Genomic DNA, 15,173 nt, shown 5'->3' on the forward strand with positions numbered 1-15,173 from the left:
CTGGGCTGCATGATCACTGCAGAGGGTGACAACAGCCACTAAATTAAAAGATGCCTGCTTCTGGGGAGGAAAGTAATGGCAAACCTAGACAGCATCTTAAAAAGAAGAGACATCACCTTGCCGACAAAGGTCCGCATAGTCAAAGCTATGGTCTTTCCAGCAGCGATGTATGGAAGCAAGAGCTGGACCATAAAGAAGGCTGACCGCCGAAGAACTGATGCTTTGGAATAGTGGTGCTGGAGGAAACTCTTGAGAGTCTCCTGAACTGCAAAGAGAACAAACCTATCCATTCTAAAGGAAATCAACCCTGAGTGCTCATTGGAAGGACAGATCCTGAAGCTGCAGCTCCAATATTTTGGCCATCTCATGAGAAGAGAAGACTCCCTGGAAAAGACCCTGATGTTGGGAAAGTGTGAAGGCAAGAGGAGAAGGGGACGACAGAGGACGAGATGATTGGACAGTGTCATCAAAGCGACCAACAGGAATTTGACCCAACTCTGGGAGGCAGTGGAAGACGGGAGGGCCTGGCGTGCTGTGGTCCGTGGGGTCACAAAGAGTCGGACATGACTTAACAACTAAAAAACAACAAAAGGTTAATGCCGGCACTTTGAATTGTGAGTGGAAACAGATCAGCAGCCAGTGGAGCTGCTGTAACAGGGGGATTATATGTTCCCTGTAGTCAGCCCCAGTTAACAGTTTGCCCGATGGAGGGGTGCTGAGGCAGTGGGGTGGAGAGTGAGGTTGGAGGTTGCTGTGATTGTGGCAGGCTTTTTCCCTGAAGGTGCTGACATAGCTTTGCTCAGCTGGGTCCAAGGCCAGACCCACAGGTTTGCTTGGAACAGGTGTCAATGTGAATTGTATTTGATTGCTTCACATGACCTACACCTTACCCTACTTCAATATAGTGCTCATTGTGCACCAAATGGAGTAAAGCTTCTGTGGGGCCAGAGAACCTTTCCTCTTCTGCAGGACCTGGTTGTGCGGTGGATAGCTGGATGAGCAGCTAGGGTGGCCATGGAGCATGTTATGAATGACAGGAGCAGGATTGTCTTCAAGGACTGAGGTAGACCTCTGTTGCTGCTGCTGTCAACATGCTCACCCCTGCTGTCCTCCAACCACCTGCCACAAGTAAGCCCAGAGAGAGAGAGAGAGAGAGAGAGAGAGAGAGAGTAAACAGTGCTCCACATGTGGGGAAAATGGAGCTGGTGAAGCTGACTTGTTTATGCCTTAGAAGGACAGGGGCAGCCAGTGGTTACATTTTCACAACTTTAAAACATATGGGTGGCACAAATGTTTTTGCTCCTGATTGCAGATAAGCAGCACAAAAAAGTGTACTCATGGTTGTCTGTAGTATGTAGTTCCTGTTGCAGAGTTTTGAATTTCTGATTTAGAATTCTCTTTCTGTTACACAGTGGAATTACAGAGATCCACAGAGAAGAATAGCTTTGACTTCCCAGATATTCTGTTTCTTTGACATTAACTGGTGCATATGGAGGAGCACTCAGGAGTAGCCAAAGACTATCTGCCGGCCACAGCTCACTGTGTGAGAGGCAGTGGGACTGTGGCCGGGCCCCTGCCGGCTGCCAGCTCTTTTTCAAGGGAGCTGGCTCAGTCTCCCTCTGTTGTTGCAGGACTGGGCCCTGCTGTTCCTGGCTGCCTCACCCCCTCTCAACATCAGCCACCTGGCCCGGGGAGACCAGTGTTCCTGCACTCAGAGGGAGCCAAAGACCATCTGCTGGCCACAGCTCACTGTGTGAGAGGCAGTGGGACTGTGAGTGGGCTTCTGTCAGCTGCCAGCTCTTTTTCAAGGGAGCTGGCTCAGCCTCCCTCTGTGGTTCCAGGATTGGGCCCTCCTGCTGGGGGCTGCCTCGCCCTCTCTCAGCATCAGCCACCTGGCTGGGGGGGGGGAGAGAAGGGGCTTTAGAAAGGTTTTATTTCTATTTTTTTATTTTAAATTGTGATTGATTGCCATAAATTAAGAAGAGACTCACAGCGGATTTGAGAGAACTCGAAGGGGGGAGGGCATTGGAGGGGACAGCCATTGAGCTGGTGCTGGGTAGGGGAAGGAATGGCAGTGGGGGTAGAACATGCCCACGTAGGAGAAGAGAGGTTAGATATCTTACATCTATCCCCTCTTCTAGTCCTACCCCCAACCAGATGGTATCAGGCGACCATATCAGCAAACCCTCGAGCCACACAGTGCTGTTGATGAATGCCAGGTCAGTACAAAATAAGACTGCCCTCATCCATTATGTAATTCTGGATGAGGGTGCTGACCTGGCGTGCATTACTGAGACCTGGGTGGGAGAGGAGGGTGGTGTTCCCCTCTCCCAGCTGTGTCCGCCTGGGTACTCGGTCCAGCACCAATGTTGCTCGGAGGGTCAGGGAGGAGAAGTTGCTATAGTCTATAGGAGTTCTATCTCCTTGACCAGGCTTCCTATTCCTTTGAGAGGAGGTCTTGAGGGCCTGTATTGTATGTTGGGCTTGTGAGACAGATTGGGGATTTTGTTGGTGTACCGCCCACCCTGCTGCGTACCAACAGTCTCCCTGCCTGAGCTGACGGAGGTAGTCTCGGACCTGGTGTTGAGGACTCCCAGGCTGTTGGTGCTGGGGGACCTCAACATCCATGCCGAGGCTGCCTTGACTGGGGCAGCTCAGGACTTCATGGCCACCATGACAACCATGGGGCTGTCTCAATGTGTCATCTGCCCAACGCATGAGAAGGGCCATACCTTGGACCTGGTTTTCTCAACGGGACTGGAAGATGGTGGTTTGGATGAGGAGGGGCTGGTTGTGACCCCATTGTCATGGTCAGACCACTTCCTGGTCAAGTTTAGTCTATTAGCTTCTTCTGTCCTCCGCAAGGGTGGGGGATCTATTAAGATGATCTGCCCTCAGAGACTAATGGATCCAGATGGTTTCCTGAATGCTCTGGGGGATTATCCGTCTGATATGGTCGGCGCTCCTGTCGAAGCTCAGGTTACCCTATGGAATAGGGAGATGACCCGGGCAGTTGACACGATTGCGCCTAAGCGCCCTCTTCCTGCACGCAGAGCCCAGACAGCTCCTTGGTATACTTCTGAACTGCGGGCAATGAAGCAAGAGGGAAGATGGCTGGAGCGCAGCTGGAAGAAATCCCGCTGGGAGTCCGATCAAACACGACTTAGAGCCCATTACTGGGCCTATTTCGTGGCAATACGACTGGCGAAACGGCAATATTTCTCCAGCCGTATTGCTTCCTCAGAATGTCGTCCAGCAGAGCTGTTTCGGGTGGTCCGGAATCTTCTTCAACTGGGAAATCCGGTGGATGTCCCAGACTGCTCATCAGCTCGCTGTGATGAGTTTGCCATCCATTTTGAGGGGAAAATCACTCAGATTCGCAGTGGGTTGGACTCCACAGTTACTGCAGAATCAGAGGATGTGTCCAGTGCACCATTTTTAGGTCAAGTATTAATGGATGAGTTTCAATGGTGGACGTGGTGGCGCTGCGGGCTAAACCACAGAAGCCTGTGCTGCAGGGTCAGAAGACCAAGCAGTCGCAAGATCGAATCCACGCGACGGAGTGAGCTCCCGTTGCTTTGTCCCAGCTCCTGCCAACCTAGCGGTTCGAAAGCATGCAAATGCAAGTAGATAAATAGGGACCACCTCGGTGGGAAGGTAACAGCGTTCCGTGTCTAAGTCACACTGGCCATGTGACCACGGAAGATTGTCTTCGGACAAAACGCTGGCTCTATGGCTTGGAAACAGGGATGAGCACTGCCCCCTAGAGTCGAACACGACTGGACAAAAATTGTCAAGGGGAACCTTTACCCTTACCTTTCAATGGTTGAGACCTGAGGATGTGGACAGGGTGCTTGGATCTGTCCGTTCTACCACCACTCCGCTCGACACTTGCCCATCTTGGCTAATTGGAAGATCAGCCAGGGGGGTTCGCACCTGGGTCCAGGAGGCCGTGAACACCTCTTAGAGAGAAGGAGAGGTCCCTACCACCTTGAAAGAGTTGGTAATTCGGACACTCCTTAAGAATCCTAACCTGGACACAAGGATAGTGGTTAACTATCGACCAGTGGTGAACCTCAAATTTTGCAGCAGGTTGTGGCTGGGCAACTCCAGGCACTGCTGGATGAGACTGATTTTCTGGATGCATTTCAATCAGGTTTAAGCTTGGGTTTTGGTACGGACACTGCCTTGGTCTCCCTGTACGATGACCTTTCCCGGGAGAGAGACAGGGGTAGTGTGACCCTGTTGGTACTCCTGGACCTCTCAGCGGCTTTTGACACCATCAACCATGGTGTCCTTTTGGATAGGCTGGCTGGGTTGGGAGTTGGGGGCACCGCTTTATGGTGGTTCCGCTCCTTCCTGGCTGACCGTGTCCAGAGGGTGGTGCTGGGGGACAGTTGCTCTCCCTCATGGCATTTATGTCATGGGGTTCCTCAGGGCTTGATACTGTCCCCCATGCTGTTCAACATCTACATGAAACCGCTGGGAGAGGTCATCAGGAGGTTTGGGCTGAGGAGTCAGCAATATGCTGACGGTACTCAGCTCTACCTCTCGTTTTCCACCAATCCAGGTGAGGCAGTTTCTGTGCTGAACTCGTGTCTGGACCTGATAATGGACTGGATGAGGGTTAATAAATTGAAACTCAATCCAGACAAGATGGAAATGCTGCTAGTGGGTGCTTCACCGGACAGGCTGGAGGGCCATTTCCCTGCCCTGAATGGGGTTACACTCCCCCTAAGGGACAGCATCCGCAGCACTGGTAACATCTTGCATAGATTACTGCAATGTGGGGCTGCCTTTGAAGACGGTCTGATGACTGCAACTGATCCAGAATCAAGCTGTGAGGCTGGTGAGTGGTGGGGCCGCTAGAGGACATATCAAGCTGATTCTGTTTAAATTACATTGGCTACCAGTTGCTGCCTGGGTCCAATTCAAAGTGCTTGTTTTGACATATAAAGCCCTAAACAGCTTGGGTCCTAGATACCTTAAGGACCGCCTCCTTCCATATGAACCTATCTGGCAGTTAAGATCCTTTTGAAAGAGCCATCCCTCAAGGAGGTAAGAGGGATGGCTTGTAGACAAAGGGCCTTTTCGGCAACTGCCCCCAGACTATGGAACGCCATCCCAATTGAGATTCATCTGGAGCTGACGCTGATGACATTTTGGCGCCAGGTCAAAACCTTCCTGTTCCAGAAGGCTTCTAATTGAAATAATATCAACTCTGAGTCCTGATGGCAGAGTATATATTTTAATTGTATTTTAATTGTTTTATCTTTTTATTGTATTTTAATTGTTGTAAGTCACCCAGAGACCTTTGGGTAAAGTGGACAACATATCAGTTAAATAAATAAATAAAATAAGAACATCTTTCTTTGATGTCAGTTCTAGAAGGTGTTGTAAGTCTTCAAAGAATTGGGCAATTTCAGCCACTTCAGCATTGGTGGCTGGTGCATGACTGCGATGTTGAAGGGTCTGCCTTGGATTTGTATTGAAATAATTCTATCATTTTTGAGATTGTATCCCAATACAGTACAGCTTTTCCCACTCTTTTGTTGACTGTGAGGACAACTCCATTTCTTCTACGGGATTCTTGCCCACAATAGTAGATATGATAATAGTCTGAATTGAATTTGCCCATTCCCATCCATTTTAGTTCACTGACGCCCAGGATGTCAATGTTTATTCTTGTCATCTCCTGTTTGACCACATCCAGCTTCGAAGGTTCATAGATCTTACATTCCAGGTTCCTATGCAGCATTTTTCTCTGCAGCATCGGACTTTCCTTTCACTTCCAGGCATGTCCGCAGCTGAGCGTCCTTTCGGCTTTGGCCCAACCATTTCATTAGCACTGGAGCTACTTGTACTTGTCCTCTGCTCTTCCTCTGTAGCATGTTGGATGCCTTCCAACATGAGGGGCTAGTCTTCCAGCATCATATCTTTTAGCCTTTTGTTTCTGTTCATGACGTTTTCTTGACAAAGATACTGGAGTGGCCTGCCAGTTCCTGCTCCAGGTGGATTGCGTTTAGTCGGAACTCTCCATTATGTCCTGTCCATCTTGGGTGTCCCTGCACGGCATAGCCAATAGCTTCTCTGAATTACTCAAGCCCCTTCGCCATGACAAGGCAGCAATCCGTGAAGGAGGGCATTAACCTATAAAGCCCTAAATCTCCTGGGCCCAACTATCCCAGGGATAGCACCTCCCTGTTTGGTGGGAACACAGAAGGCCTGTTTGGTGGGAACACAGAAGGCCTTCTCTGTTGCTGCGCCCAGGCTTTGGAACTCCCTTCTACTGGGCGCCTAGACCCCTCTTTTCTGACTTTCTGCAAGCAGGCAAGGACTTTTCTCTTCAAGCAAAGTTTCCCTCACTGGCTGCCTGAGTGGGGTTTTTAATGGGTTGTTGTGCCTTTGCTTTCAATATGTTCTTACTGTTGATTTTGTTTACTGTTTTAGTGTGGGATTTTTTTTGTCTCTTTTTAAATATGTGTCTACTTACTGTTTTTAGCATTTTAATATTGTCTTTTACTGATGTAAGCCGCCATGGGTCTTTCCTAAAGAGAAAGATGGGATAAAAATATTTTAAATAAATAAATGGGTACGCCAGGAAGTAAGGGAGACGTTCCTCTCCCGCCAGGGGCACCAGCTTGGCCGCAAGTCTTTCCGGCGGAATTCCCTAGAGGGACCTTCGCCCGAAGCAGATTCCCCGCGGCAGCATCGCGGGCAGTTTTATCGGCTCCACACAGGACAAAGTTTGCGCAACTGACCCTGAAAGTCTGAAGACTCGCCCCCGCCTGCCTGCCCGTCCGCCCAGCCGCGCCCCCCTTTCCTTCTCGCGGGGCGGGGCGGGGCGGGAAGGGCAGGGAGGGAGGGGGGGCAGCGGTGACTGCAGGCGGGCCGGCGGGCGGGCGGAGGGCAGGCTCCCGAAGGCTCCTTCTCCTCCCCCCCCCAACTGTCCGCGGAGAGGAGGGGAAGCGAGCAGAGCGCCCCGCCGTCTTCTGGGCTCTCCCCGCGGGCCCGGGGCGGCAGCGGGGAGGGCCGCTGGCTGGCCGGCTGGCCGGGGAGCTCCCTCTCCAGTTCGAGCTGGCGGCCGAGCGCCCCTTTCTGCAAGACTTCGTCGCCCAGTTCCAGCCAGACGAAGGTCTCGACCGTCCCGCCGGGCCCTTCTCGCCGCCGGACGAGGTAGAGCGGAGCAAAGGAACCGTCCAAGCAGGAGGAGGAGGAGGAAGGCCGATCCGTCAGAAACCGGAGGCCGGCACTGCCTGAGATCGGAGAGGAGGGCGGGGACGCGGCCGGGCGGGCGGTCCCGAAGTCACGACTGGGTCAAGAGCGGCGGGCGGTGCCTTGTCCCGGGGAGGCGCCCGCGAAACCGGTGCCCTCGGCCGACGGGCGAGGCGTCCTCCTCGTGGCTTCTCGGAGCCTTTCCCTGGCCAGCGGCTCTTGGGGGCGGCGAGGGCGAGGGCGAGGGCGAGGGCGCCTGGCTCGCTGAGCCGGAGGGAGAAGTCAGGCTGCCCGGTCCTGCCTTGCTCCCCCTGGCTGGGGCTCGGGGCACCGCCTCTGCCCGGGGTCTGCTCTTCGCCGACAGAATCCTGCCCCGTGTCGGCCCCGCCTGAGTCTAGGCCGGGGTTTTACCTCGTAGGAACGAGTACTAGCGGCGTCGGCTCCTTGGGCAACGTAAGGAAATGAAAGACAGGTCCGGAGATAGTGCTACGGAGAATCATATTAGTTGGCCACTGCAGCGCAGTAGGGAGTGCTGAGACTAGAGAGTTACCCAACTCTTGCAGGAGAGATGAGAGGAGACTAGCTTGATATCATTGCATTTTCATTTCGCTCCCCTTATTTCTCCTTCCTTCTTTCCTTCCTTCCTTAGATGGCATCCCCTAAATTGTGCGTGGCAGTGATTGGGGCAGGAGCGGCTGGCCTCTGCGCCGCCCGGCACATACTCGCCTCTCCAGACACATTTGCTCCTCCAGTGGTGTTTGAGGCGTCTGATCATGTTGGAGGCACCTGGGTTTACACAGAGGAGACTGGGGAGGATGCCAATGGATGGCCTATCCATTCCAGCATGTACCGTGACCTGAGGTATCTGGCCTTCCCTAGCCTCTGTGTAGGCCACTCTGTGTGTGTGTGTGTGTGTGTGTGTGTGCATGCGCACTTGTGCATGCCAGCCTAGAAAAACAGTGCTAGTCCACACTGGGGAGGGAGGCAGTGTAATTAACCAGTTGTTCCTTCCTGTTCTTGCACCCAGGACCAACTTGCCCAAGGAGGTGATGGCATTTCCTGATTTCCCCTTTGATCCTTCTTTGCCTTCCTTTCTGCACCACTCGGCTGTACTGGCCTACCTGGAGAGATACACAGAACATTTTGGCATCCAGGATCACATCCGGGTGAGAGGCAAAGTGTTGGTAGCATCTGGAAGCAGGCTCCTGGCCAGGTGAAGGAAGCTGCTAGAGTGACAAACCACAAATGCAAGAGAACAATGTCTCTTTCCCCAGTGCAATATAAAAAGTGTCCCTGACTATATGTTATGCATTAATGTTGCCAAGAATGGCCATAGTGAGTCCTCTGTGATCCAGAGCTGAAAGGAGGGCAGACACCCAGGCAGGCTAAGCCCTGTCAACCTTATTTATTTATTTGATTTATACCCCGCCCATCTGGCCTAAAAGCCCACGAAGAGCTTTTCTCAATGGACACAATAGGCTGCCTTTTCCAAGGTCCTCTTTAAGCTCTTTGTCCGCCACAGGATAGAAGGACTGGGACTGCTCCCAGCATGAAAGCCTCCACACCCTCACTACAGCTGTCCCGTCAGCCTGCAGAAATTCACCTGTTTTGTTTGCTCCTCCAGTTCCGATGGAAGGTGGACAATGTCAGACCTGCCCCAAAGAGGAAAGAGGGTATCCCAAGTGGCTGGGATGTCACAGCCACACGGCAGGCACCAGCACCAATGCGCCAGCAGCTGACAGAGCACTTTGATGCCATCATGGTGTGCACTGGGTGAGTCCCTGGCAATCTGGGTGTAGGCAGACCTGCTCAGTGGAGGGCAGAGGAGGAGGCCTTGTTTGTTGTTTTCATCAACATTGGGAAAAAGGGAGATGTCAGGCCCAAGGCCACTAATCAAAGGGGTGCTTAGCAGGATCCAAGGTCCATGCTCAGGATGTCCTCTGCATTTGATAAGGATGGAGAAAGGGCAGGTAGGTCCCTTATGAATTATTTATTTATTTATTTATTTATTTATTTATTTATTTATTTATTTATTTATTTAATTTATACCCCACCTATCTGGCCCACCGGACCACTCTAGGGAGGTGGAGGTGTTTGGACCTGATGGGTGGCATGCCTTTTCTCCCCCACTCACAATGTGTGCCCTGATGGTCTTTTTTTTTTTTTACAGACATTATTCCAGTCCTTTTATACCATCCATCCCTGGCCTGGACAGTTTCCAAGGTAAGGCCTATTTTGTGCCCACCCCAAGACAAATAAAGAGCCTCACAGCAAAGACGGATCCTGTCCAAATGCGGGAAATGAGAACGCTAGCCCTTCTCCCCTGTACTTTGTAGCCACTGGTGTGCAGAGGGCAATGACCTCTCGATTTTGGAGATTCTGTTTAGAATGATCTTATGAGCATCAGCTTGTGGTAGACAGATTGTCCAAGAATGGATACGTTCTTCTTTAAAGACCAGACACTCTTGTACTCTGTAGCAGCCAGTGGCATAAGTTACTTAGGCCTTTGGTAAATTTGGAATTCCTTTTATCTTTCCTGAATTTCCTGCCAGTCAATCTGGCCTGTGCTCCCTCCCACCCCAATTCGCTTTCCCTTTTTTCCTCTTTTTTTCTGTACACCATGGGCAGTTATATAATCCATTAATTGAAAACATGATATTTGGAACTGCTGGATTAATGCATAGTAAAGTTGGCTCACATATGCAAAGAAAATAATATGAAAAATGGATTCTTTATCAATCACAACATTTGTCTCTAAATTAGTCTCTCTGCATGTATCCTAAAATCAAAAACCACAAAAGCTTTGCATCACTTTTAAAACAAACAGGGTTATTTCAGGATGAATATTTATGGATTGCTAATGGATTACTGATTTAGTATTTAGTTTTTCAGTAATCGCAACAGCTTCCTGTTTTCCTATCAATTCTGCACTTTGGCCTGTAGACTAAAGAAAAAAGTCTTAAGGCTACATATTCCAAAGGACAACTTCCTGAAGACCTAGTGGAAGGTAGGCAAACACTGATCTTGGAACACTCAGATGTTAAAATCAGCTCAGGGAGAAAAATGTTTTTTAAAAAATTAGTGACTTCTGACGTTCACTGGAAGGTTAAGGTAAAATTTAAGTAAAAGAAGTTGAAAGGGAGCAAAACCTTGGGCATCTAGATCTATGCAAAGCAGTCATTTCACAAGCCAGAGAGAATGCTGGTACTGTGCACAATGTCTAGGACCAGGTCTGAGCAGGGAGGAGAATCTCCCCCTGCTGCCACTCCCATATCAAGAGTAATCAGGGCTGTGCGAGACTGGAATGGAAGGTTTAGCCTTACGAAGCGTATTATAAACTTACTCTGCCTTTTCTTCCATTAAAAAAAAAGTTTCTTATTTATGTAAAGATTTATAACCTGCCTTAAATTTCAAGATCTCAGGGCAGGTTGCAAAGCTATATAAAACAATTTAAAAAAATAAAAGTATTTCTAAAAATTAAAAATGAAATAGTTGAAACATAAAATTTAAACGCTCAAAACATTGCATTAAAATCAATGTAGGCCAAGATCCACAACCTCTCAGGTTCTAATAAATAAGCACGCTCTGGCTTGGTGTCGAAATGATGCCAGTGTTAATGCCAGTCGAGCCGCCAAGGAGAGAGAGGAGAATCAAGAGGCCTCAACCTCCCCCTGCCTTTAGCACAGAGCAGATCATCAAACAGGGAATCGTAGAATCATACAATAATGAAATTGGAAGGGGGCCTAGAAGGCCACTGAGTCCAATCTCCTGCTCAATGCTGGAATGCAGATCAGAGGATATCTCTTGAATGCCTCCAATGTTGGGGCGCTCACCACCTCTTGAGGCAATTGATTCTATTGCCATACTGCACTAATTAAGAAGATTGTCCTGATCTTCAGCCTAAATCTGGCTTCCTGTAGCTTGAGCCCATGGTTGCCTGTCCTGCACTCTGGGATGACCAAGAACAGATCCTGCCCCTCCTCTGAATTACACCCTTTCAAGTATTTGGAAAGTGCTATCATATTCTCTCCCCTCGGTCTTCTTTTCTCCAGTCTTAACATGCCCAGTTTTTTTCTGTCTTTCTTCAGAGGGCTTAGTTTCCAGCCCCTGATCATCCTTGTCGCCTCCTTCTGAACTTGTTCCAATTTGGCAGGGGCAAGTGCTGCTGCATCCTGGCCTGAACCCAGATTGACATGGGTCAGTCACGCTGCCCAAACAGGAGACATTTGCAATGAGTCAGCAACTGTTACAAAGGTCTGGGCCCAGAGGGGTCCTCTTCAGAAAAAGGTGCACCAGAAGGCAGCATTCTGTGCCTTAACGACACATGTACCACCTCCAGGAAACACCCCCCACCAATCAATCCACCTCTGCTAGATCTTATCAACCACAATGGGCAAGGGTCAAATGTACACATGGTGGGAGGTACTGATTCAAGCATCCTGTCCACATCATCAGGTCACAAGAATTGAAACTTATATATAGGCACACTCCTGCTTGTATGTGAAAAAGGGTGCACTAGCACGAATATGAAGTTCAGTGTTCAGAATGAGACAAAGGGGCAATACAACCATCAAGACCATTGAACAAGCAAAACTGTCTTAGCAAAATGAAAGATTCAAACAAACAAATACTGTAAAAGTGGGGGGGAAAGTTTGAGAAGGGACAAAACGTGCAATGGTTTGTTTTAATCCGGTAATACCTCCTTCCCCTTATAGCTAAAATTCAGTTCTGTAGCACTTGGTAACAAGCCACTTTTCTTTGCTAACCCAAAGCTGCATGTTCTGTCTTGGAACAAAAGCATAATTGTAGGGTTTTTTCGGGATACAATCTGGGCATGGAGCCACTTGGAAGTTGCTCTGTTCTGGTCCATTGCTTTCTAGCTTGGCCAAATGCTGGTCAACACAATAACTATTTTTCTATCCATTTGTTTGTGCCAGAATCTAAGAGGCCAGGGGGAAAAGAGAGAGAGAGAGAGAGAATTGTGTCCCCTCTTCTTTCTCTCAGGAAGCTACAAGCCATGCTGCTTGTGAATTACACCCACCCTGATCTCTATTTTGATGTCATGTATACATATTTGCCATGTTATATCTCTCTCTTGTTATGTCCAGGGAAGTGGACTTGACCATGAAAGTTCACATTAAAATATAACAGTCTTTAAGACAAAAACCACATTTTGTGTTTTTAAATTTTATTTTATTTTATGTTTTTCACAAGTGTTAATAATGTGTCATTCCATAGCACTCATGCCCAGGATCCATGGATCAGAACCCCCGGTTCAGGCAGTGGCAGGAACAGCAGCTACTCTAACCCACTGCAACATCACAAACTGTTTCCAACTATCACACCCTTGGTCTCAGTTCTCCCTAAAGGAATTGTGACCTTTTCCCACTGCTTTGCTAATCTCTGTTTTAAGTCTTCCTAACCAATCCTCATATCCAAAAGGAGAGACTGCAGGGGCAAATCAAAACACTAGGGAAGAAGGAAGAAAGGAAGGGTCTTCTGGGTAGGTGGCAGGCATAGCTGTCTGACTTTCCCTCGGGGGGCTGGTCGTGGCCCTCGTGGAGGGAGGACTTGCCTACCTTGTTGGTTTCCAAGCTGCCTTTCCTCAGTCCTGAGAGCATCTCAGTGTGTGCCGAACTTGATGTGAGGGGGAGGGTGCAAGAGAGCTATTCTGGGTGTCCCCATGCAGTGTGTGAGTCACAGGGTAGTTCTGGCAACTGGTTCTTTTCTGGGCTACAGGTCCTGTTGAAGGCCCCTGAGCAAAATACCTGCGCAAAGTCCCTGAATTGTAAGTTTAGCCAGAGGCCCTGGGTAATCCATAGGCCAGAGGTTGCTGGAATAGTAGGCCACAAAGAAAGAAATCTTAAACTCCCAGAGTGTGTGGGAGTTGTGGGTCTTGGTAAAGAATGTCAAGCATGCGGCAGTAATCATTGCTTTCCTCTCACCGGCACCGTCTCCTTTTCTCTTGCCAGGCTGCCTTCTGCACAGCCACTCCTTCCGCCACCCAGAGCCTTTTGCTGGCTTGTCTGTGGTGCTCGTGGGTGCTGGCCCATCCGGTGTTGACCTGGCTCTGCTGCTATCTCCTGTGGCTGCTCGAGTGGTGCTGAGCCACCAAGGGTCGCCTGTGTGTGGGATGCCTGGGACGGTGATGCAGGTGCCCCCGCCCTTGAGGGTGGCAGAGGACTCGGTAGTGTTCAAGGATGGCTCAGAGGTGCAGGCAGATGCCTTGATCCTTTGTACTGGCTACCAGTACCACTTTCCCTTTTTAGATTTAGCCCAGCTGGGCTTACAGAAGACCGACTATGGAGTAGGCCCTTTGTTCCAGCACTTGTTGCCCCCTCAGCACCCTTCACTGTTCTTCATTGGACTATGCCAGCAGATCTGCCCCTTTCCTCACTTTCACTGCCAGGTGCTCTTTGCACTGGCAGTGCTGACTGGGTGCTGCCCCCTTCCGTCAGCAGCTGAGATGGAGGCTGACGTCCAGGCTCAGCTGGACCAGTACCTGAGGAGCGGTGGACTGAGCCGGTACTTTCGCCGGCTGAAAGAGCAGCAGTGGAGCTATGCGAAAGAGCTGGCCCACCTTGCAGGCTTCCCCCCTCTCCCACCTGCTCTCCAAGAGATCTATGATGCTGCACGTGCTAACCGTGCCCTCGATGTGGCCACTTACCGTGGCAGAAACTATCGCCTGCTGGGACCCAATGCCTGGGAGGTGGTGCAGGACCCCGTTCGGGATAGAGCAAGAGACGACCATGCACTGTGAAATTCTTCAGCACCCAAAGGAGAGGAGAGGAGGGCTCTGTTTTCCTATAATTATTACTGTCTGAGACCCGAAGATAGCCAGAAGGGCCACGCAACCAAGAGGTACTGGCTGAAGGCACAAAAGACAAAGCCTCATGCGTGCCCAGCCGCATGTGCATGTGCGCGTACACCACACACACACGCACAAACACACAGACAGAGGGGCCTGTTTGAAGCAGCAGCAACAGCTCCTGCTGGCAAGAATTTCTGAACAAAGATCCCACGTGGGAGAATAATTTGACAGAGAGGAATGAAAAGCCAACTAAAGCAGGGGAGGATGACTATGGGTATACTCAGCCCTGGGCATCCAGTCACCTGTGGTGGCAGAGAGGATAGGAACCTCTGCCCCTTGTCCCCGGGCCTGACATCACACCAGCCCAGCAGCCTTCACCTACTCTTTTCTGATCCCTTCTGGGCTGTTTCCCACTGTAACCAGCCAGACGTACTCGGGACCTCTCCTGGCTGTGAATAGAAGAACGACCTCTCACCCTAACTGGTATTCAGCATGCACTGCCTCTCTGTTGAGATGCCATCTCCTCTACTGACATCCCTTTTGACTTTTGAAGTTCTCTTAGCTCGTGACTCCCAGCACAGTCTCTGGCAGGAAGAAGGCACTGTGTATACTATGGGTATGAAAGGAGACTGCCTCTGCCCCCTCCCCCACTGTCTGTTTCATAGGATAGCCATCCTGACCCTTGGCATTATTGGGGAGGTAGCAGAAATGACGGTCATGAACAGGCTCCGGCTTTATTGGCTGAGCCAGGACGGTGGTACCCATTGGTCGGTTGAAGTGGAGGCCTCTTTGCTTCTAAAGTAAGCTTTAGCTGCTTTCAAGGGAGGACAGAAATGTTTTCAAAAGTTGGGTTCTAAAGCAGCACAGAATGTCTGAAGGAGCACTTTGGTCACTCTTTAAGTTCCAAGGGTTACTCCTCCCTCCACTGTAGGGCAAACTCCTCCCATCAAACTCCTTCTCAAGCTCTACAGCCCTGCCAAGGGATGCCAGCAGCCAGCCTTCTCTCAGGCAAGCATTTTGGAAGCTGTGAGGCTTTGTGGTACTAAATCAGGGGTCAAGGAACTTTTTTACCTTTTACCCCCCCTCCAAAAAAATTTATATACAGCAATACCCCACCCCCTCACAGCACCGCCCCTCTACTCTTGCC

The 15,173-nt window shown here is 50.2% G+C and overlaps 1 protein-coding gene across 1 annotated transcript; it reads left to right on the forward strand.

Moving 5' to 3' along the window:
• Nucleotides 1-7,041: 7,041 nt before the first annotated feature.
• Nucleotides 7,042-14,884, forward strand: LOC110086975 (uncharacterized). The gene is made up of 6 exons (XM_078380949.1): nucleotides 7,042-7,176; nucleotides 7,865-8,076; nucleotides 8,243-8,381; nucleotides 8,840-8,988; nucleotides 9,386-9,438; nucleotides 13,188-14,884. Exons 2-6 carry the CDS (start codon nucleotides 7,865-7,867, stop codon nucleotides 13,973-13,975), a joined length of 1,341 nt encoding a protein of 446 aa, XP_078237075.1. The 5' UTR covers nucleotides 7,042-7,176; the 3' UTR covers nucleotides 13,976-14,884.
• The last annotated feature ends 289 nt before the right edge of the window (nucleotides 14,885-15,173 follow it).

Source organism: Pogona vitticeps, chromosome 1 (genome assembly GCF_051106095.1).
Source record: "Pogona vitticeps strain Pit_001003342236 chromosome 1, PviZW2.1, whole genome shotgun sequence".
NCBI classification, from domain to species: Eukaryota; Metazoa; Chordata; class Lepidosauria; order Squamata; family Agamidae; genus Pogona; species Pogona vitticeps.